The 22,189-nt window shown below is 40.3% G+C and overlaps 1 protein-coding gene across 5 annotated transcripts in view; it reads right to left on the reverse strand.

Moving 5' to 3' along the window:
* Window positions 1-3,532: 3,532 nt before the first annotated feature.
* The window catches only part of PIK3R3 (phosphoinositide-3-kinase regulatory subunit 3), a 156,482-nt gene continuing 137,825 nt past the window's right edge, over window positions 3,533-22,189 (reverse strand). For all 5 annotated transcript variants that reach the window (XM_077752135.1, XM_077752134.1, XM_077752136.1 and 2 more), the window contains exons 6-10: window positions 18,512-18,654; window positions 15,936-16,112; window positions 11,984-12,058; window positions 11,391-11,561; window positions 3,533-3,747 (exon numbers count right to left, since the gene is read on the reverse strand). In XM_077752135.1, the coding sequence (XP_077608261.1) occupies window positions 3,549-3,747; window positions 11,391-11,561; window positions 11,984-12,058; window positions 15,936-16,112; window positions 18,512-18,654 (765 nt within the window). In that variant the 3' untranslated portion in view covers window positions 3,533-3,548. The remainder of the gene's footprint in view (window positions 3,748-11,390; window positions 11,562-11,983; window positions 12,059-15,935; window positions 16,113-18,511; window positions 18,655-22,189) is intronic.

Here is a 22,189-nt window from a genome sequence, read left to right on the forward strand (position 1 = left end):
CCGAAAAGTGCCCCCCCCCTCCCTTCCCCCCCCCCCACAACTGCACAGCAATGTCTGAACACATCTGGTGACAAGAACAATTTGCAAAAGTGGTCTAGGAACTACATTATGAACTGTCCCAACACAAGACATATAGTTGGCTTCTTTGTGAATCAGATATTTTTACGTAAACTACATGGTTGGCTTTTTTTTGTTTTTGTTTTTTTTTTGTTTTTTTTTTTTGTTTTTTGACTACATCAAAGACAACAGAAGAATAGGTTTTTCACAAGTAACAACAGGGCACCAAAGTCACATGCTGGAATTGGTAAGGAAACAAGGTTGTCTGTCACAAGTGGCTCGAGCTAGAGAAAGGATGAGCAGTTGGCAGCAGAGAGCCCAGCCAGGCCCCCATCTGCACCCTCTGCTTTGAGGCCACAGCAGCCTTACAGAGGCCTACTCTGGAGTCTTAACTGGCAACAGAGACCAGCTTGAAAACCAAGAATCGTCCAGATGCAATTCTTGGCCCAAGAGGACCCATGGGCTGGTTCCTTACAGCAAGAAGAGAAGACTTATGGAAGACACCACATTTGGCTATCAATGCCTTTAGAGCACATGAGGTCCAAAGTAAGTGGAAGGTCCCAACAAGGCTTGGAGATGGAGTAAGGGTGGTATTAGGAAGTCCTCAACCTTGGCCAAATCAGTGGTAAGGACACAGCTGGCCTATACAGTCCTGAGCCATGGCCAAGAGTTAGCATCTATATGATCAGGAAGAGCCAGAGAGCACTTTTCTATGATGAATTCTCTGCCTAGAAAAGATGGACCTAGGACCTGGGTTCAGCAAGGCTCAAGCTTGCTTCCATGCTGGTGGCTGGCTTCCCTAGCCAGAAAAACAACGAGCCCCTCTGGTCCTTGTCTGTCTCTTTATTCCCTGCTTCAGTGAGGCTGCAGTTAAGATGCCGAGAGAGAGAGAGAGAGAGAGAGAGAGAGAGAGAGAGAGAGTCAGTCCCAGGGCCCAAATCATGGGACAGGATACAGAGCTACATTCAGATGAAGGCTGCCAAGACCATGGAGTAAAAGAGCTGCATACTACCCTCCAAATGGCTAGTGGACTGGTCCCCTATGCCACTTCCACTGGCTCAGGATGAAGCAAATCACGTGGCAACCAGTCAGAAAAGATATTTTCCAACTTCTCAAATGATCCCTAGGACCTTAGTTCCCACCAAGCAACAAATTCAAGAGTGAAAAACAAGGGGGAAAAAAAGTGAAGGAATGTAGGACTAAAAAAGAAGAGTCCTTCTCCACAAGCCAGCCCTTGCTAGAAGTGTAGATAGCAGATGGTGCTAGCTCTCCTCCCTACACACCCTGAATGTCTGCCTGCAAAGGAGCAACACCCGGTTCAATGTCAGAGGCATATATCCCTATTCATGTTTTATTTTAGAAGAGCTACTCGGAACACACTAAATTTTAGTACCAGAAAGGAGGGATTTCTTGCACCTAATCTTGAGTATCCAGCTGCTTAAGCAGGTTCAATACCAGGTACAAAGCCATCCAGCTGTGCCTAGCAGCAACTAAGCTGGTATTACTCGGTAAAACTTGCAGCAAGATTTCAACGTGGCAACGTGGAGAAGGGATATGCAGTTGGCTATTGTTAAGGGCTTAAGTCAGAACATGACACTGGAGGGAGGGGTTCATTTGTCTGCCTCACCTAATCCTGAAACTGCAGTGTAACCAAAGAAAAGCCAAAGATATGCCCTTTCCCTCCTATCTTCATTGTTAGCAACTCAAGGTTTTTCCAAAAAGTGTAAGCTATTCTTACATTATGGTCCATTCCAGACCCTGTCACCAAGATAAGTGCTCAGGGAAAGCAGTATTTATTTCTTTTATCCCATAAACTAGAACTTTCCTAGCTGTAAGCCTTATGTACCAAGACCCGGATATTGGCTGCTTCTCTAGCTCAGCCAGGATGCCTGACTGCACAGCTTTGGCCTCAAACAGCTGACTCACTCTGAACCTATTATGGTTCCAGGATTGGCTCGGAGGCAGCTGGACTCTGTCGAATAAGTGTGGACTGATGGGGGTGGGGTATAATGGAGGTAGGAGTAGATGCCTGCCTCCAACTCCACTCGCTAGCTTCACTCAGCTGGAAGGCTTAAACCACATGGAGCAGAAGATTCCTGGCCTAAAATCAGGGCCACTGGAGCATGAGGACAGTCTGTGCGCATCATCTTAATGGCAGGCTCACAAAAAGGCAAAGAGAGAAACTTCCAGATGTCTTTTACTAACAGTCTGAACTCCAAGCCATTATTTCCTCTCCTTGCAAAAGTTTCAGAAACCACTGTGTGGAAGCACATGGGTGACGCAGATGACCCCAGCCTTTGGGTTTGTGAACTACTGAGTCCCTGACAACAGTCTGGCTCCCTTCCTGCTATACGACCTTAGCCACCTCTGGCTCCCCTAAGCCCTACCCAGCAAAGGACAGGGAGATGAAGGGAAATTAAACCATGTTTACTGTTTCTGCACAGCCTTTAAAGTTGGGGAAGCACATGTAAGACTGTTGTTCTATATCATTATTTGGTATATCAAGCCATCTAAAAGCACTGGATTGCACCTTTTCTTTACTCATACAAACAAGTTACAAAGGTTTCAAACAATAGATCATTCTTTTAGGCTAAGGAACCACCACACAAGCACCAACTTCATTTTATGATTCAAAGCTCACCATGCCCACAAAAAGAACACTATTCCTCATCTCTGAGAAACAAGGGTGGGGCAGAAGGAGTTACACCGACCAATTTTAGTGTTTGCTAAAACTAACAAATTCTAGTTTTCAAGTTTTGGTACAGAAGTGTGCATTCAGATACGAGTGCGGTCTTCCATCACACCTTAGTCTGGCAACAAACATTGTTCTGCTGAGATCAATTTGGTTTCTAAACATAATGCTTCTTTAGAGGGAGGAGCTACTGAGATGCTGACACCTAACTTGTGTTAGGTTGTGTTAATAAAGTACCTCCAGTGAAGGCGTTTTTACCCTCTTGACTAAGATTCTCTAAATGAAATCCCATGCATCCCCGTTTTCCTTTGGTTATCTTTTTCACCGAATGCCATTCTACCACAGAACCAAAACAGCCTTCTTTTTGGGAGGAAGTTAAGAGAGACCGCCAGATCAAAACAGAACTCCCCACAGAGCCATGCCCCTGCCACATTCTCAGAGTCGAAGACCAAAAGAGGACAAGGACTCTTCAGAGATTTCCAGATATAAACCCCCACCCCCATCAAACCTAGTATGTTCTGAGGGCGCCTGGCTAAACAAAACAAAAACCCCAGTGAAACAGACTTTCCAAAAAACATCTGCTTCCAGCTTCCTATGTCAGTGCAGCGGCACAGCGGGGTCTCACAGCCGCTCAGGCCTCTTGCGCCCTCATCCTGGCCGGCTGCTTCTCGGCCTCTCCACATTCACAGAATCACTTCTTGTGCAAAACAAGCAGTCTACGTAGAAAGAATGCCCTCATAGTCTAATAAAAACTGTAGGAAAAAAATGCTAGAGAGCCACCTCTCTTCCCACTCCCTCTTTATCTGCAGAGCGAGGGCATCTGTGCGTGGACAGGGTAGGCAAGCCTGACGTTGAGGGAGTCGTTGTGCTGGACAAGGGACGTCTGCTGGTAATGGAGCACCAGCTCCTTCAGCGAGCTGTACAGGTTGTAGGGCTCCGCGAAGCCGTAGCCCCGAGCAGTGCTGTAGATCACACAGTGCTTCACTTCCCCGTCGGCACTGCCAAGATACAACACACAAACACCACAGGGAATTAGAGCAGGGACATAGATAAAGAGACCCCAAATGACCAGAAATCTGAACAATTTTCCTGCAGAGGAAGAGGTTTAGGAATAAATGTAAATTTGTAAAATGTCATATCCATGTGTGTCCCCTCAGCCCCTTACAGACTTATCACAGAGGCACCTTTCACCTCCTACCAAGACATGGCAGAATGAAAATGGACGGCGGCATTTAATCACTCAGCTGTGAATCTTTGTGAGGCAAAAATGCACTGGAAAGAGAACCTTTTTTAAGTATACGAATCAGTGATTTTTAGAATATTCACAAGGCTGTGGAACAATAAATTCCAGAATACTGTCATCACCCTAAAAAGCAAGCATGTACTTGTTAGGAGTCACACTGTATCCCTCCTCCCCCCTGGACTGTGGCAAACACTAACCTACTTTCTGTCTCTATGGATTTGCCTCTTCTGAAATTTCACATAAATGGAACACACAGTATCGTACAACCTTCCGTATCTTGTTTCTTTCACACCTTAGCACATTTTCAAAGTTTGTCCATGTTGTAGCCTGTATCAGTTACTTCATCTTGTGGCTGCATCATATTCTGTCTGGATATACCACATTTTACTTATCCATTCATTGACTGATGGGACATGTGGATTGTTTCTATTTTTTTTTTTACTATTATGAATAATGCTGCTTAAACATTTGTGTGCAAGTTTTTGTACGGATTGTGTTTTTAGTTCTCTTGGATATATAGCTAGGAGTGGAACTGCTGAGTCATATGGTATCTCTTTTTAACTTTTTGAGAAACTGTCCAACTGTTTTCCAAAGTGGTTACACCATTTCATATTCTTACCAACAGTATATAAGGGTTCCAATTTCTTTACATCCTTGTCAACACTTGTTATTGTCCATCCTTTTTATTATAATCATCCTAGTAGTATCTCATTGTGGTCTTGATTGGCACTTCCCTATGGACTAGTGATGTGGAGCATCTTTTCTTAGACTTATTGACCATTTTTATGTCTTCTTTACAGGAATGTCTATGTGTTTCCTTTGGGTAAGTAGCCAGTAGTGGAATTATTGGACCATATGGTAGTTCTATTTTTAATTTTTTGAGGAACTGCCCCCATGCTGTTTTCCAGAGTAACTGTACCAATTTGCATTCCCACCAACAGTGTATGAGGGTTCCTTTTTCTCCATGTCCTCACCAACATTTGCTGATTCTTGCATTTTTTATTTTAGCCATTCTGACAGGTGTAAAGGGATATCTCATTAGGACTTTAATTTGCATTTCCCTGATGATGAGTAATGTTAAGCATCTTTTCATGTGTCTGTTGGCCATCTATATTTCTTCTTTGGGAAAATGTCTATTCAGATCCCCTGCCCATTTTTAATTGGATTATTTGTGTTGAATTGTATAAATTCTTTATATATTTTGGATATCAACCCCTTAACAGATATATCATTTTCAAATGTCTTCTCCCATTCAGTAGATTGCCCTTTTGTTGATTTCCTTGGCTGTTCAAAAAGATATGTTTACTGCAGCATTATTTACAATAGCCAAGATATGGAAGCAACCCAAGTCCATCAGTACGTGAATGAAGAAGATACGGGAGATACACACACACATACAAAATGTGATACTGGCCATAAAAGAATGAGATCTTACCCTCCGCAAAACCATGGATGGACCTGGAAGGTATGATTCTAAGTGAAATCAGTCAGAGAAAGACAAATACTATATGATTTCACTCATATGTGGAATTTAAGAAACGAATGGATAAAGGAAAAAAAGATTAAAAAAAAAAAAACCCAGACCCTTAAATAGAGAGAACTGGTGGTTACCAGAGGGAAGGTATTAGGGGGATGGGTGAAATAGATAAAGAGGATTAAGACTACACTTATCTTGCTGCATTTTGAGAAATGTATATAATTGTTGAATTATATAGTATACCTGAAACTAATAACACTATGTTAATTATATGTGAAGTTTTGTTAAATGTCTTTCCAAATCACTTGCCCATTTTTAATGGGGCATTTGTTTTTTTGCTGTTAAGAGTTATGATTTAGACACTAGTTACTTGACAAATATATGACTTACAAATATTTTCTCCCATTCTGTGGGTTGTGTTTTCACTTTGATAGTGCCCTTTGATATAAAGTTTTTAGGGGTGCCTGAGTGGCTCAGTCAATTGAATGTCCAACCTCAAAGCTCTACATTGGGCTCTCTGCTGTCAGCGCAAAGTCCACTTCAGATCCTCTCTCTCTGCCCCTCCCCTGCTCGTGTTTGCTCTCTCACTCTCAAAAATATTAAGAAGAAGAAAAAGGTTTTAGTTATGGTGAAATCTAATTTATTTCTATTTATTTATTTTTATTTATTTTAAGGTTTATTTATTTTTGAGAGAGACAGAACACAAGCAGGAGAGGGGCAGAGAAAGAGGGAGACACAGAATCTGAAGCAGGCTCCAGGCTCTGAACTGTCAGCACAGAGCCTGACAAAAGTCCCAAACCCAGAAACCATAAGATCATGACCTGAGCTGAAGTCAGACGCCTAACCAATTGAGCCACCCAGGTACTCCTATCTATTTCTTCTTTTGTTGTTTGTGCCTTTGATTTGTAAGAAACCACTGCCTAATCCAAAGTCACAAGGATTTATGCCTGAGTTTTCTAAGTATCCTATACCTTTAGCTCTTAATTTAAGTCTGTGATCCATTTTGAGTTATTTTTATTATTTTTTTAGTGTTTATTTTTGAGAAAGAGACAGAGCATAAGTGGGGGAAGGGCAGAGAGAGGGAGACACAGAATCTGAAGCAGGCTCCAGGCTCTGAGCTGTCAGCATAGAGCCCAACATGGGATGCCAACCCATGAACCATGAGATCATGACCAGAACTGAAGTCAGAGGCTTAACCAACTGAATCACCCAGTTAATTTTTATATATGGTGTGAGGCAGGGGTCCAACTTTATTCTCTGCATGGCTCTCCAGTTGTCCCAGCTCCATGTGTTAAAATGACTATTTTCTCCCCCACTGAATGGTCTTGACACCCTTACTGAAAACAAATTGACCATAAATATAAGGGTTTATTTCTTGTTTCTCAATTCTATTCATTGATCTACATCTGTATCCTTGTTACCACCTCACAGTTTTTATTACTATAACTCTGTTGAGAGTTTTGAAATAAGGCTTCAACTTTTTTCTGTTCTTTCAAAGATCATTTTGGCTGTGCTAGATCCCTTGCTCTCTCATGTGCATTTAGGAACATTTTGTCAATTTCTGCAAAAGCCCAGCTATGATTTTTTTTTTTTTTTTTTACGTTAGAGAGAGAGAGAGCACACATATGTGCACAAGCAGGGGAGAGGCACAGAGAGAGGAAGAGAGAATCCTAAGCAGGCTCCATGCTGTCAACACAGAGCCTGACACGGAGCTCAATCTTGCAAACTGGGAGATCATGACCGGACCCAAATCAGAGTCTGATGCTCAATCAACTGAGCCACCCAGGCGCCCCTGGGATTTTTGATAGGGATTACATTGAACATGTAGATCAATATGGGAAGTTATTTCCATCTTAACATTATTAAGTCTTTTAATCCATGAGCACAGGATGTCTTTCCACTTATTTAAGGTCTCTCTTTAAATTCTTTCAATAACATTTAGAGTTTACACTATACAGCCCTTACACTTCTTTTTGTTTTAATCCTAGGTATTTGTGATATTATAAATTACATGCCTTCTTCATTTCATTTTCAGATTGTTTATTACTGGTGTTTAGAATCCTGATCTTTTAATCTGCAACTCTGCAGATTTATTAGATTTATTAGAGCTAATAAATTTGGTACTTTCTTTACCAAACTGGATGCTTTTTATTTGTCTTGCCCAATTACCCTAACTAGAACCTTGTATATAATGACAATTAAAAGTGGTGAGAGTGGACATCTTTGTCTTCTTGATCTTAGGGGAAAGTATGGTCTTTCACCATTAAGTATATTAGCTCTGGGTTTTTCATAGTCTTCATCAAGTTGGGTAAGTACCCTCCTACTCCTAGTTTGTTCAGTGCTTTTTTAACATGAAAGAGTGCTAGATTTTGTCAAATGCTTTTTGTGAGTCTACTGAAATAATCATGTGATTCTTGTCCTTTGTTAATGCAGTATATTATGTTGATTATTTTTAATGTTTATTTTTGAGAGAGAGACAGAGACAGAGCATGAGCAAGGGAGGGGCAGAGAGAGAGGGAGACAGAATCCTAAGCAGGCTCCAGGCTCTGAGCTGTCAGCACAGAGCCCTATGCGGGGCTTGAACCCACAAGCTGCAAGATCATGACCTGAGCCGAAGTCAGACATTTGAGGATTTCCCAAACTTCTGTTTTTGATTTCCAGTTTCTTTGCATTGTGGTTAAAAATCGTATTTTGGGAGATTTCAATGTTTTTAAATGTACTGAGACTCGTGGCCTAACCTACGGTCTATCCTGGATAATGTTTCATATGCACTTGAGAAAAATGTGTATTCTGCAGTTGTTAGCTGTAGTGTTCTGAATAGGTCAGTTAGGTCTAGTTGTTTTGTAGTATTGTTCAAGCCTTCTGCTTCCTTTTTTATCTACATCTGTCCCTAATCAAAATTTTTATCCCAAATGGCAATAAGGATCAGAGTTGAATCCCTAACCTGTGAATACAGGCATTGCTGGCTGCAGGTCTTTAGCCTGAGAAGGCTGTAGAGTTAAGCACTTTTTTCTTAAGCTTCTTTATGTCATTAACAGAAATTAAAATGGAATGAGTGAGTTCCGTATGTGACTTCCTACTTCATAATAATGTGAATTTTGCTATGAGAATCTCCTAAAAAACTGTGTTCACATCCATACTTAAGCAAATGTTCTAGGTGTATTGGGAGATTACTGTAGGCAGAATGTCTGGCAAACAAGTGGAAGTCTTTGTGATGCCAGACTTCTGCTTCCAGCCATCTTTTTTTTTTTTTTGCTATTGTGGATCATTTTTATTTATTTTTTTTTTACAAGTAGTTTATTGTCAAGTTGGTTTCCATATAACACCCAGTGCTCATCCCCACAAGTGCCCTCCTCCAGGCCCATCCCCCCTCCCCCCCACATCCATCAGTCCTCCGTTTTTGTCAGCATTCAAGAGTCTCTCATGGTTTGCCTCTCTCCCTTTCCCCCANCCTGTAATTATTATATAATGCCCTTCTTCATCCCTTGTTATTGTCTTTAAAGTCCAGTTTGTCTGATATAAGTATAGCTACTCCAGCTTTCTTTTGACTTCCCAAAGCATGATATATATTTCTCCATCCCCTTACTTTTAATCTGAAGGTATCTTCCAGTCTAAAATGGGTTTCTTGTAGACAGCAAATAGATGGAATTTGTTTTTTTATCCATTCTGCTACCCTGTGTCTCTTGATTGGAGCATTCAGCCCCTTTGTATTCAGTGTTATTATTGAAATACGTGGGTTTAGAGTCATTGTGTCCTTTGTGGGACTCATGCTTGTGGTGGGGTCTCTGGTATCTTGCATTCCTTGCAACACTTCCCTCAGAGAGTCCCCCTCAGGATTTCTTGTAGGGCTGGTTTAGTGGTGACAAATTCTTTCAATTTTTGTTTATTTGGAAAGACTTTTATCTCTCCTTCTACTCTGAATGACAGGCTTGCTGGATAGTGCTTCCAGCCATCTTCAATATGAATGCCAACATGATATTTGACTACAGGTGATTTTCACAGGCAAGAGAGATCCACATTGCTCTGGACTTAAATCTGGTCAAGTCTGGGGCTAAAGGAAGGAGAAAAAAAATGCACCTTCGCAAGAACCCAAGCTGCTCCTTGGTCTCCCAGTGATTAGCCAAGCTGCTGGGCAGCCCCTACTCTTTCCACGAGCCAAATCCTTTTCTCACAGGCTGCCTCCCTATGACCTGTGTGAGGGTAAGGGGACCAATGCACTGGGCTTATTGCCTTTCTTTTTATTCTTAAAAGATCTCATATTCTGCAAGAACCATCCTGTCCTGGCATTTCCACTCAGATAATTTAAGCAGTGCAGGTAAGAGAGAAAAGAAATGTTTCAAGGAATTGTATATCTGCATAATATTAACCCAATGACTTTTCAAGTCCTCCCCCATTTTCTGTCCATAGATATCCCATTATTCATCCTTTCAAAGTCCAGGTCAAATACCACCTCTTCCATAAAACATCCCAATTCCTCTTTCTCCACTAGAATTAATAGTTCATGTGTACAGCCTACTGATGATACCTATTTTACAGTGATTCTATTTTTCTTGGATATTTAATTGTGAAATGAAGAAAGTATGGAACGATAGAAAAATGTGCGCTTTGAAATCAGGTTAACTTAGATTTAAATGCTGACTCCATGACAGACATAGACCACTAAGGACAAGATGATCATGTAAAGCACTCTGTTAATATGAGTGTCTTTTGTCTATCTTCACCACCTTGGGGGCAAAACCATTTTGTCATTTTTGCTTGCTTTCTGCCATGTCCATCAGTAGCATTATTATCATAATAATATTGGTAGGTAATATTCACTTATTATGTATCAACACTGATCAAAATACACTAACGTGTGTGTGTATATATATATATATATATATACACACAAACACACATATATATACACACACACATTATATATACATTATACATTATATACTACACACACACATATATACACACACACACACACACTACATTATATATATTCAGATAAGGAAACTGGGCAAAGAAAGGTTAAGTAATTTACACTAGGTCACACATCTGATAAGTAGAATCAGGATCTGAATCCAGTATATTTGGCACCAAAAGCTTGCTCTCATAACCATCATACTATACCTTCACTCTAAGTATGATCTTTGTCAATGAAGGAATGTATACAACATTTAGGCAAAATGTGACAGGCATTATTAATTGTCCCCAGAATTTTACATTCCATTAAAAGAAAACCAATAAGGGGCACCTGTGTGGCTCAGTTGGTTAAGCATCTGACTCTTGATCTCTGCTCAGGTCACGATCTTACAGTTTGTGAGTTCGAGCCCTGCATCGGGCTCTATGCTGACAGCTCAAAGCCTGGAGCCTGCACTGGATTCTGTGTCTCCCTCTCTCTCTCTCTCAATAAATATTAAAAACTTTTTTTTAAGAAAACTAACAGAATAGGCTTTTCCAAACAAAGTCATAAAATTATCTTATGGAAAATACCCAACATTTTCTATCAGTACCCCAACAGAATACTATTTAAGTACAAAATTTACATAGTTTTTCTTCTGAAGTAAAAATAGTTCTTAATCAAGTCTTAAACTGACACTGAAGCCCAAATTAGACATGAGGAGACTACTAAAGAATTATGTGATCTTTTCAATTAAAGAACTCACGTTACTTTTCACAAATACCTGAAATTCAGTAGTAACATTGCAGGGCCTAATCTACCTACCATTTAAATTAAAATCTCCCAAATAATTTCAGATATTATTTCTCCTAAAACAACAAACTGTTTTCTTTGTACAAATATTAATGGTCTAAGCCATGGGTCCTCATTACTGTATCTGAAATGATTTTAACTGAATTTGATGAGGGGCTGAGTTTCTATTAATCAATGCAGAAGTTTTCAAGAGGACAAACCCCCAGAGAAGACTTACACCACAGAGCAAGCATAACATCCTTTCTTGCTACTCTCACGAATTAAGAATGCACCATCAGGTTTCCCATAAAGCAAGTCCTCTGCTTGTACTCGATTGATATCCTCAACAAACCAGGTTTTCTCATCATAATGGGGCAGGTTTTCATCTTCCTCATTGATAAAATACGTCCTAAAAATTAAACGTTAAAATGTTATTCTAACAATCAAGTTACTTATATCTAAAAGCAAACTCATGAATAAAACACTCTTCTACATCTTTAACCACAAAATGGAAAGGGAAATAATAATTACTTCTATGGTTTTTAACAATTTCATTATCTGCTATGGTGCAGTAAGCACAAAATTCACACGTCTCATCCAATCAGCTGACACATGAATGTCTGAATGAGCAATGCTTATGCACCCAGGTTTCATGTGGCTCAGCAGGTCTCTGACCTTAAGTCCTTTTCAAGGAATTCAATTCAGAAGAGGTACAAAGTTCTTGATTCAGTGTCGTCAAGGGACAATGAGAACCAACATTTAGCATGTATAAAGAGGGTCCATGTCTTATACTGCGAACAAAACCCTCTGACAGAAAGGTAAAGAACTTACTCATCAGCATCCTCATTCTTGATTCCTAGCCAGGCATTTAGGCGCTTCTGTCTGACTCCTTTGTGATTGAGCCATCTGCCAAAGGGAAGACACCAGTGTCAGTATCTGTGCCAACTCTGCCCAAAGTAGACATGTCCAAGGCAACCAAATTTCCAGAATCCAGGAACCTCTTATTTTAACCCATTCCCACTAAGAATGGCCAGAGACTTCCTTAAACTAGTTTCCCCTTAACTTTTCCTTCAACTTTCTGCAAAAAAGCAGAAACACAGGAAGATACCTGAAATTAGGCCCTTCTCTCACTTTTCACTTTCCTTTTCTAGAAGGTTGTACCACCATAAGTACACATCACTTGCACTCAAACACAGGGTGACATGTGTTTCTGAAATCATTAGTTTGCATGAGCATGGTGTCACATTAGCAATCTCCACTAAGCCAGAAGACTGAAGTCCTGGATGGCCTATTACATTGAGTTGAACGTTCCAAAATAATTTCAAGGCCTATTTTTGCACCTAAGCAAGACACAAGAAATTCAGAGTGACAATCAGAGTAATTAATACAAATTTACTTCATCACTAGGCAAATCATAGTATTTTTAAATATACCAAACCAACACTTCAGATGCAAAATGACATAAACCATTACATTTAGTTCCATTGACATGGCCACTGGTCTAAAACTTAAGTGAGTATACAAACTCTTTCATTCAGTCCATTTCTGCATCAGTTAGGAAGGACATTGGGTTTGAGGTTGGTGTTGAGGAGAATAACTACCATGACTTCTGGTGTCTTGACGAAACAGAAGCCAAGCATCTGTGATTTCATATTGTTGGAGCATTTGCTGTATCCCTGGGGGTTACAGCTGCACCTTTCTATAAGTTTGCTGTGGCCAAACCAAGAAAGAAGGCATATGTAGATTTCTACAGAAATTATGGTTCCATGGAAGACTTTGAGGAGATGAAGAAGGCTAGTATCTTTCAGAATGCAAAGTAATTTTGGAATGTAAAGAATTTCTTTGGGTTGCACCCACTGGGAGCTCCTGGGTGGCTCAGTCAGTTAAGCATCCGACTTTGGCTCAGGTCATGATCTCACGGTTCGTGGGCTCGAGCCCTGTGTCTGGCTCTGTGCTGACAGCTAGCTCAGGGCCTGTTTCAGATTCTGTGTCTCCCTCTCTCTCTGCCCCTCCCCCACTCATGTTCTGTCTCTGTCTAAAAAATAAACTATAAAAAAAATTTTTTAAAGAATTTCTTTGGGTTGAGGTCCATGGAAGTGTGTCACTGACCTGTGTTCCTAAACTATGAAACATAAATATTGGGTTATGGAATAGTTTCTCTTAATAAATAAACTAACAAATACTGTGGACAGTAAAAAACAAAAACAAAACTCATTCATCACCATCCTCCAACCAGGCTCCTCCTCATTCAGGTCTCATCATAAACATCATCTCCTCAGGGAGGACTGCCCTAATTATCCCAACGAAAGCAGTCCCCTTGTTATTCTCTATACTTTACCTTATTTTATCACCTTCACAGCACTTTCCTAATATTATTTTATATTTTTACTTATGTTTGTCTTTCCCACTAAAACTAAGCTGTTTTGAGGAAAAGAGTTTGTCCTGTTGTTCATGTCCCCAGTGCTGAAAACAGTGCCAGCATCTAGTAGATATTCAATAAATACCTCCCTAAACACCCTAGATGTCTTTACCAGCCAGCAAGTCATGATTTATCATCTATGATGTTATCTGAGCTCTCTTTTATATTTAGCCTACATAATTTGTTCAAGAAACTTTCAAGGTCTAGTTTGCCATACTTATTCATGCCTCTTGGTATGGTATATTTCTTTTTTTTTTTTTTTTTTTTTTTTTTTTTTTTTTTTNGGATGGTATATTTCTTAATAATCTCATCAATTTCCAGAGAAAACAAGGGCTCCCATTCATTCCTTTGGTCCATGGCATAAGGTTTCTTCTTGGGCCTTTCTTCAGCTTCATTATGTGACCAGACCCACATAAGCTTTCCAGGAGCAAACACATCCTGATTTTAGACAAGAATAGCTCCTTGCCTTCTTTCCAAAGGTCTTCTGTATGCTAGGTGTACTTGCTTTGCCTTTTTTTTTTTTTTTTTTTTTTTTTTTTTTTTCTTCACAAAACCAGAACCGGGCATATATACATATATCCCCTTTACTCCTTGGAGAAAGCCATTGAAAGGGCTTGACTGCAGGTTGACCCGAAAGCTGGTCTGGGACAATAGGAGGCGCCTTACCCTCTCCCCTCTCCTGGAGTGTACCTTCTGCCTACTGTTCCCAGAACCGANTTTGAACCACAAAAGCAAACTGAAATGATCCCTAGAAAGGAGTTACTAAAAACTACTCAGCACAGTGTAGTAGTAATTGTTTCTCCCCAAAACTTATCACCTTAAATTTTACTCTACTGAAACTCAACAGCCACTGTTCCAACCTCTAAGCTTTTATTTTCTCCCCTCTCCCTTTCTCACACAAGCCCTGAAGCCTATGGAAAACTTACTCAGAGATTTCTACTCTGTCTTCTGCCAGGAGTTTGAATAAAGTTGTGTTACATGCTTGAAAGTCACCCATAAACATATTTCATAACAGTCTATACATTACCTAGAACAAAACCTAATATATTTTCCTTTTTCATGGATTCTCTCCTATAAAACAGTCATTTGTTCTAAAAATCTAACACCTTGTTCTCATAATATCTCTTTCAATCTATATTTGAATAATATCCCTATATCTAACCAAATCATATAGTTTTCCATAATATTAAAGAGTTGGGTTTTAACTCTTTAAATCCTTAGGTAATATTATCTTGCATACCTGCTATTGGCACATTTCTATTATTTGAATACAGAATTTCATTTCTTAAATATAAAAACCCTTTAATAGACTGTCCTATATATTTATTTGTAGGCTCCACTATTAGTGTCCTTGTCTGTGCCCATGAGGAATAGTTTCTATCTCTGTGGTTCTACTATGTAATCAGATTCTGGTTTTTGTATGTAGGTGTCATAGAGTGCTCTCTTGTCCAGTAAAAGAGCGGACACAGAATTGAATATGAGAGAGGCTAATGTCTGGGAGGAGACAAGAGACCTGAACAGGGGTTTCGTCTCCATATTTATTGTGCTCACAACTACCCATGTGGTAAATGTGAAGAAAACAAGATCTTACACATGTGGTCATAGAGAAAACAGACCGTAATCATAAGCTTGCATAAAAAGCAAAGGGTCTGAGGAGCAAGTGGAGTCTGTTATCAAAGTACAATAGTAGGGGCGCCTGGGTGGCTTAGTCGGTTAAGCCTCCGACTTTCGCTTGGGTCATGATCTCGCGGTTCGTGGGTTCGAGCCCCGCGTCAGGCTCTGTGCTGACAGCCAGCTCGGAGCCTGGAGCCTGTTTCAGTCTGTGACTCCCTCTCTCTCTGACCCTCCCCTGCTCACGCTGTCTCTCTCTCTCTCTCCTAGAAATAAAAAACATTAAAAAAAAAAAAAAAGTACAACAGTATACTGGCATCAGATGGAAAGTAATTTCACTCGTGATTCCATTACAGTATCTCGCTAGCTAACCATGGGCATTATCGCCTCGTGGTGGCAGCTTTCGGCCATAAGCTTTTTTCTAACTCATTTATGCAAGTACGACCTATTTCCCCACATGTAGGCAAATGATAACCTGTACTTTTTAAGCTATACCACATTGTTCATGACACACCCACCCTCTGAGATTTCCATTTGTACAGACTGGAGTCTACAATGCTACATTCTGGTTTATCCCACACTGTTAACTTTAGGTAAACTCTGGTACTGTCAACTACTAACCAGGATTGCTTTCCTAAATTCTTATAATGTCACTGGCTGGTTCTCAATTACAAATCTTCTTCCTTTAACATGTCTAGTGCCAGCAATAATGTGATGCCGGTGCTTCCTCCCATGAGGGCTCAGACTACTCACACAAGGTGCTGATCTCGGATCTTGCGCAGCTGGATCAGGTCAGGTTTGATACTGTTCATTTTTTTATCTATTTCTCGGTTGTCCAAAGCTTGTTTCTTCAAATCTTGCTCTAGACGCATTTTGCTATCATGAATCTCACCCAGACGTGATTTCAATTTGTCATAATTCATCATAATTCTGTGAAAATATTTTTGACATATTAAGGCTAAACCAGGAACCAAGCAGAAGCATTCTATAGTATGAGCATAGTCCTTAGTATCTTAAGTGTGGTGGACATCTGTTGTTTTTGCCTGGTCCATATCCATTCTCAGACTTGGTAATGGCACCGTGATGTTCCCCTGTAGGTAAGGGCTCCCTGCCCCCACCTCAGAGTCCTGATGAATATTCACACAACCCAGCCTGGGCAATAAGAGTATTCCATTATATCCTATTGCCCCACTCAGGCCTCAGGACTGGTTCAGGAATGGGAGTAAGACCCAAATTGATCCAAAGACAGTCAATTCTAGGACTTTTGCTAGAACTATTATAAACAGATTCTCTCTTTCCACTCAATTGTTAAGTTATAAATATATGATTCTAGGACTCCCAGAAGCTATACTGTCAACCTCATAGGGAAAGCCTGTCTAAGGATGAAGCCAATACAGTGAAAAAATAAGGCAAAAGACAGACTGTGAGAGAAAATCCTGATGACTTTGTTTGGGCCCTGGATCCAGCAATAACTAAACAAGCAAAGTATGTATCATACTCAAGAAGCAGCACAATATAACCGTTAAGAGCAATAGCTTTGGAGTCAGCCTGCCTAGGTTTGAATCTCTGCCCTGCCACCTGTGTGGCTATGGGCAAGTTATTTAACTTCTCTGTGCCTATTATCTCCTCATTTGTTTAAAATGGGTACCTACAATAGTACCTACTTCACTAAATTATTATGTGAATTAAATGTAGTAATATCTGTAAAAGGAATAAACAGTGCCTGGTACATCTTGTTAAGTACTCAGAAGATAACGGCCCTAGGCTTTTCTAGCACATAAAGTTTTGATGTGCTCTGAAGGCAACAACTGTCTGTGTCACTCATTTGTCACTTAATAATACGTGGTTTTATATTAGTATTAAAACTCCATCAGCTACTTTACCTCCCTTTGCAATTGAACTACAAGTTCTTTTCTATGTTTTCATCTTAATAATGACCATTTATTGATATCATATGCCACGATACAAAGACACAAATCTTTCTGCAACATAAGTATGCATGTGTGTGTCTATCCCTTGATTCTCACTGCATTTCAAAAAGATATCCAGTTTATGGAGGAGGAAATGGGATCAGAGAGTTAAGTAACTTACCCAAGGTTACACATCTAGTAAGTGGTCAATACAGAATTCAAGCCCATGGTTTTAATGGTTTAAGCTATCCTGACTTGACAGCACTTAGCCCTATTCTTACGCACACAGAAGTTCACTGACACTTGGTGCTAGTATGAGAAGTAATTTTGCCTTTCCCTTGCAAACGATTCATTTTTATTTATTATCCACTTTTTCATTCCTCAACCCACTGTTATTTGGCTCAGTCTCCCAACATTCCACTAAATTTGCTATGATAAAGGCTTCCAATATCGTTTTAGTTGCCAAACCCAATACTTCTCATCCTGCGCACTCTCTCTGTGTAATCTCATTCTTAGCATCTATCAAATACACATTTATGCCTCCCAAATCTTTTCTGCACCTTGAGTTCCAAAACCCAATAACCAGCTGCCTGCCTCTCAGACAACTCTATTTGGTTTCTCACAGGAACCTCACACTCATTGGTTCCAATCCTGAACTTTCCTTATGTACTTTCTATTTTGGTGAATAACACCATTCCAGAGTCTAGGAATAATCTAGGAATCCTAGAGATCTAGGAATAATCTTTGACTTCTCACACACCTACCATATCTGGTCAGGTATCAAGTCCTCAGTGTCTCCATTAATTCTCCCTCTTTTCCTGCCGTTGCTCTGGTTCAGGCCCTCACCATCATTTATCCTGATGACCACAAATACTGCAGTCACCCACAGCAGTCAAGCTGGTCTTCCTGCCCATGGTCTTGTTCAGCCTCCAATTTATTCTCAGACTGCCACTATTTATTTTCAATTCAGCGAATATTCAATGAGCACCACCCTGTACTCTCAGGTACCATAACAGGTGCTGGAGCTATCAGGGGAAATAAGCCACCATCCTTATTCCAACAACAAGCTTGCAGTTTAGTGGGTGTGGCATTCAGCAAAGTCACGGTAGGAATCAGGACCAGATACTGTAGGGGTAGGGACAAAAAGTTCCTAAACTAGTCTAGAGAAATCAGAGAAATTTCTTTAAAAAGTCATGTGTAAGCTAAATCCTAAAGGATGAGCAGGATTTAAAAATTAGGAAGGATGTAGAAGGAACACAGAACAGAGGAAGTTCAATTTGGTGCCATTAGTGGGAACAGCAAGTAGTTCCATACAGCAGGACTATGAAGTTTCAGGGGTAAAAGCAGTCATGACAGATTATGGGGGAAGAAAAGAAGTCTCCTCTCACTGATGCACTTGGAAGTGTGAGGTAGATTTACCGTTCAATTTCCTTTTCATTCCCCTCTCTACGAAATCGCTCGATATATTCTTTGCTATGTTGTTCTTGTGTGTGACACTGCTCTTCAAATATTTTAATTGTTTCATTAAAAGCTTCAATTGCAGTCCTCTTCATCTGTATTTCCTACAAAAGAGAAAAGAAAAGACACGCTTCATTATCTTTTTTTTTTTTTTCTGGTAACCTTGGTCTTTTTTTTTTTTTTTAAATGTTTTATTTATTTCTGAGAGAGAGAGAGAGAGAGAGAGACAGCATGAGCAGGGGAGGGTCAGAGAGAGAGGGAGACACAGAATCTGAAACAGACTCCAGGCTCTGAGCTAGCTGTCAACACAGAGCCCGATGCAGGGCTCAAACCCACGAACTGTGAGATCATGACCTGAGCCAAAGTCGGACGCTTAACTAGACTGAGCCAAAGGTGCCCCGGTAACCTTGGTCTTAAATCTTATAATTCTAGTTACAACTCCACAGAAAATGAAAGACGGCTAAAACACTCTTATTTATTTAACTCCTACCCTTATTACTTATATGCAAAACACATCACTCAAACCCTAAAACAGAAGAAAAAGAAGTATTACTTAAAATATAGCTGAGATCTACAAAAAGGCCTGAGTTGCTTGGACTAACCCTAAACACTTTCAGAGTTTTTTTTCTAATGTTTGTTTATTTTGATATAGAGAGAAAGCATGCATGCACTAGTGGAAGAGGGGCAGAGAGAGAGGGAGAGAGAGAATCCCAAGCAGGCACCATGCTATCAGAGCAGAGCCCAACAAGGGACTTAATCTCAAACCATGAGATCATGACCTGAGTTGAAATCAAGAGTCCAATGCTTAACCAACTGAGCCACCCAGGAACACTGAACACTTTGAAGACAAGGATAAAGTTATGGCTTTGCACTTATTATAGTGCTGACCCCCAAAAATGTGAAGAAGTGAATGGATACAGTGGAGGAGTTCATACACCAACATACAAAGCCTTATTCCCAGGGAAGTCCTATAGAGTCTATTTATTCTTACCATCATTTTATTTTTTCCAAACAGATTCATCAGTAGATTAATCTGATTAGATACAGAAAATGAGGGGCACCTGGCTGGCTCAATGGGTAGAGCATCAGACTCTTGACCTTGGGGTTAGAAGTTTGAGCCCCACACTGGGCATACAGATTACTTAACAATTAAAAAAAAACTTAAAAACTCTGTTAATGTTCGTTTAGTTTTGAGAGAGGGAGACAGAGCATGAGCAGAGAAGGGGCAAAGAGAGAGAGGGAGACAGAATCTGAAGCAGCTTCCAGGCCCTGAGCTGCCAGCACAAAGCCCGATGCAAGGCTCAAACCCACAAACTGTGAGATCATGACCTGTGCCTAAGTCAGACACTTAACCAATTCAGCCACCCAGATACCTCCAAAATAATCTTTAAAAAGAAAAGAAAAATCAGAAAACGAAAGGGGAAAGAATAGCAGCTAAGTCAGTGCAGAGGAGTGCCTAAGTGGCTCAAACGTCTGACTTTGGCTCAGGTCATGATCTCAAGGTTTGTGAATTTGAACCCTACATCAGGCTCTCTACTGTCAGCGCAGAGCCCATTTCAGATTCTCTGCCCCGCCTCTCTTTCTGCCCCTTCCCTCCTGGTTCACTCTCTCTCTCTCTCAAAATAAATAAACTTCAAAAAAACATTAGATGCAGAATAAGATGAAAAATCTTCACAAAACAAATGCCCACTAGGCTAACCCATTCAGCCCTAGGATTAAGTAGTCCTATACATTTTGATGAGCTCTGAGGTTATCTGTAGACTTTAGCACCTGAACTCAGATTCCCCAAAATCTTCAGAGGGTTAAATTTTGTACAATTTTTATTAGAAAGTCAAGAAAGATTTTAAAGGTCTAGAAAACTGCTTTTCCTGAGTATTTACAAATTTTGAAAGCTGTGGTGTTTATAATTCCTCAAAACTATCTAGCATTGATCAATTTCAACAAATGATGACTGAGGATCCACTATATAGAAAGTACAATATGGTGATAAAGAGATCAATAAAACATGAAGCCTGCCCTCCAGGTTTCAGAACACACAGGTGAAACAGATTTCTGAACTCTAATAAGGTTTTGTTCCAGGTCATCATAGAGGCAATCAAATCACAGCATATTAGTTAGTTATTGCTTTACAGAGGCTTTGTGGAGGCTACAAGAACCTTATGATGCTCCATATGGCTGTAGTTATAGCATATGTATCTCAAATAGTACTGTAAACTTATTGGAATGCCCGTATCTAAGTATCTATAAATTCTACAACTTTCAAATTACAGTGGAGGGTCTTGGCTCCCTTGCAAGGTCAAAAATTACCTATGAAGCCACAGCCCTATATCGTTAAAGACAACACTAATAATTTAGACTTTACTAACACTGGTGTATGTGTTGGTAGGTAGGGCAGCAAAGGAAAAAGTATTTTATAGCATTGCCAAAGCAGCAGCTGCCCCATAAACAATGCCACTATACCTGACACAAAAAAAACTATAAATCTACCTGTATCTACACCCCTTCTCTCCTTTCTCCTCTCCAACCCCTCTTATGGTTCCTTCTCATCAGCACACAAACAGGTTCTAGTAACACCACTTTAAAAAAATAATCCCTTAACCCTAAATTCTCTTCCAGTCAATTTCCTTGAATGAACTATCTATATGGGCTGCCTCTCTTTCATCTCTCATTCTCTCTCCAACTCACTCTTTTCTGGCTTCTGTACCTACCATTCCACAGACACTGCTCTTTCCAAGGTCACCAATGATCTCATTGCCAAATTCCTGTCCTCTATCTCAATCCATCACTAAATCCTATCACTTCCTCCTACTTACATGTAGTCCAGATGTCAAATATCCCCACATGCAGTCTAGTCTCACCCTGTGCCAACTATGGCTCAGGATACACCATCTCTTCCCATTCTCTGGTAAGAATTCACTTCCATCAAAGCAATCCAATTTTTATCCAAGCTTTCACAGAAAAAACAGAGGCAGTCTATAACAATTATAAATACTGGAACATTTATAAACAGAAGAGATCAATTCTTTAACTTCCCTTTACCACTCACTATCCTCACTGTCCCAGCACATCTCCTGTACTGCTAATCACTGGATCTTCCTCTTCCTCCACCTCCCAAAGCCTTAAACCTCCATGGTTCTTCTCTCCTCAGCCATCTTATGTCTTGCTCTCAAGTTCCCACACAGAGAGATTTAGCCCTCTTCTAGCCTCAACTTAGTGGCTTTTTTGGTTTCCTCCATCTACTCCCATGCCCAGCTCCCCAACCACGGATTCCAAGTCCAAAATGCAGTCTCACACCAGCTGCTCAGAACTCATACTCTATGGTTAAATCCCCAATATAACTGAGCATGCAGGCAACAATGTGGAGTCTTCTTTGCTTTCTCCAGTCATGACAAGAAAGCAGAAGTGCAGTTCTAGGGGAGCCTGGGTGACTCAGTAGCTTAAGCATCTGACTCTTGATTTCAGCTCAGATCATGTCTCACAGTTGATGAGATGCGGGCATCAGGCTCTGAGCTGATGGTGCAGCACCTGCTTGGGATTCTCTCCCTCTTTCTCTACCCTTCCCTTGCTCATACGCACACCTTGCTGAGATGACGAACTTTGAACAAAGACTTGAAGGAGGGGAGGGGTTAGCCAGCTGGC

The sequence above is a fragment of the Crocuta crocuta genome, unplaced genomic scaffold (assembly GCF_008692635.1).
Source record: "Crocuta crocuta isolate KB4526 unplaced genomic scaffold, BGI_CrCroc_1.0 scaffold367, whole genome shotgun sequence".
Taxonomy (NCBI): Eukaryota; Metazoa; Chordata; class Mammalia; order Carnivora; family Hyaenidae; genus Crocuta; species Crocuta crocuta.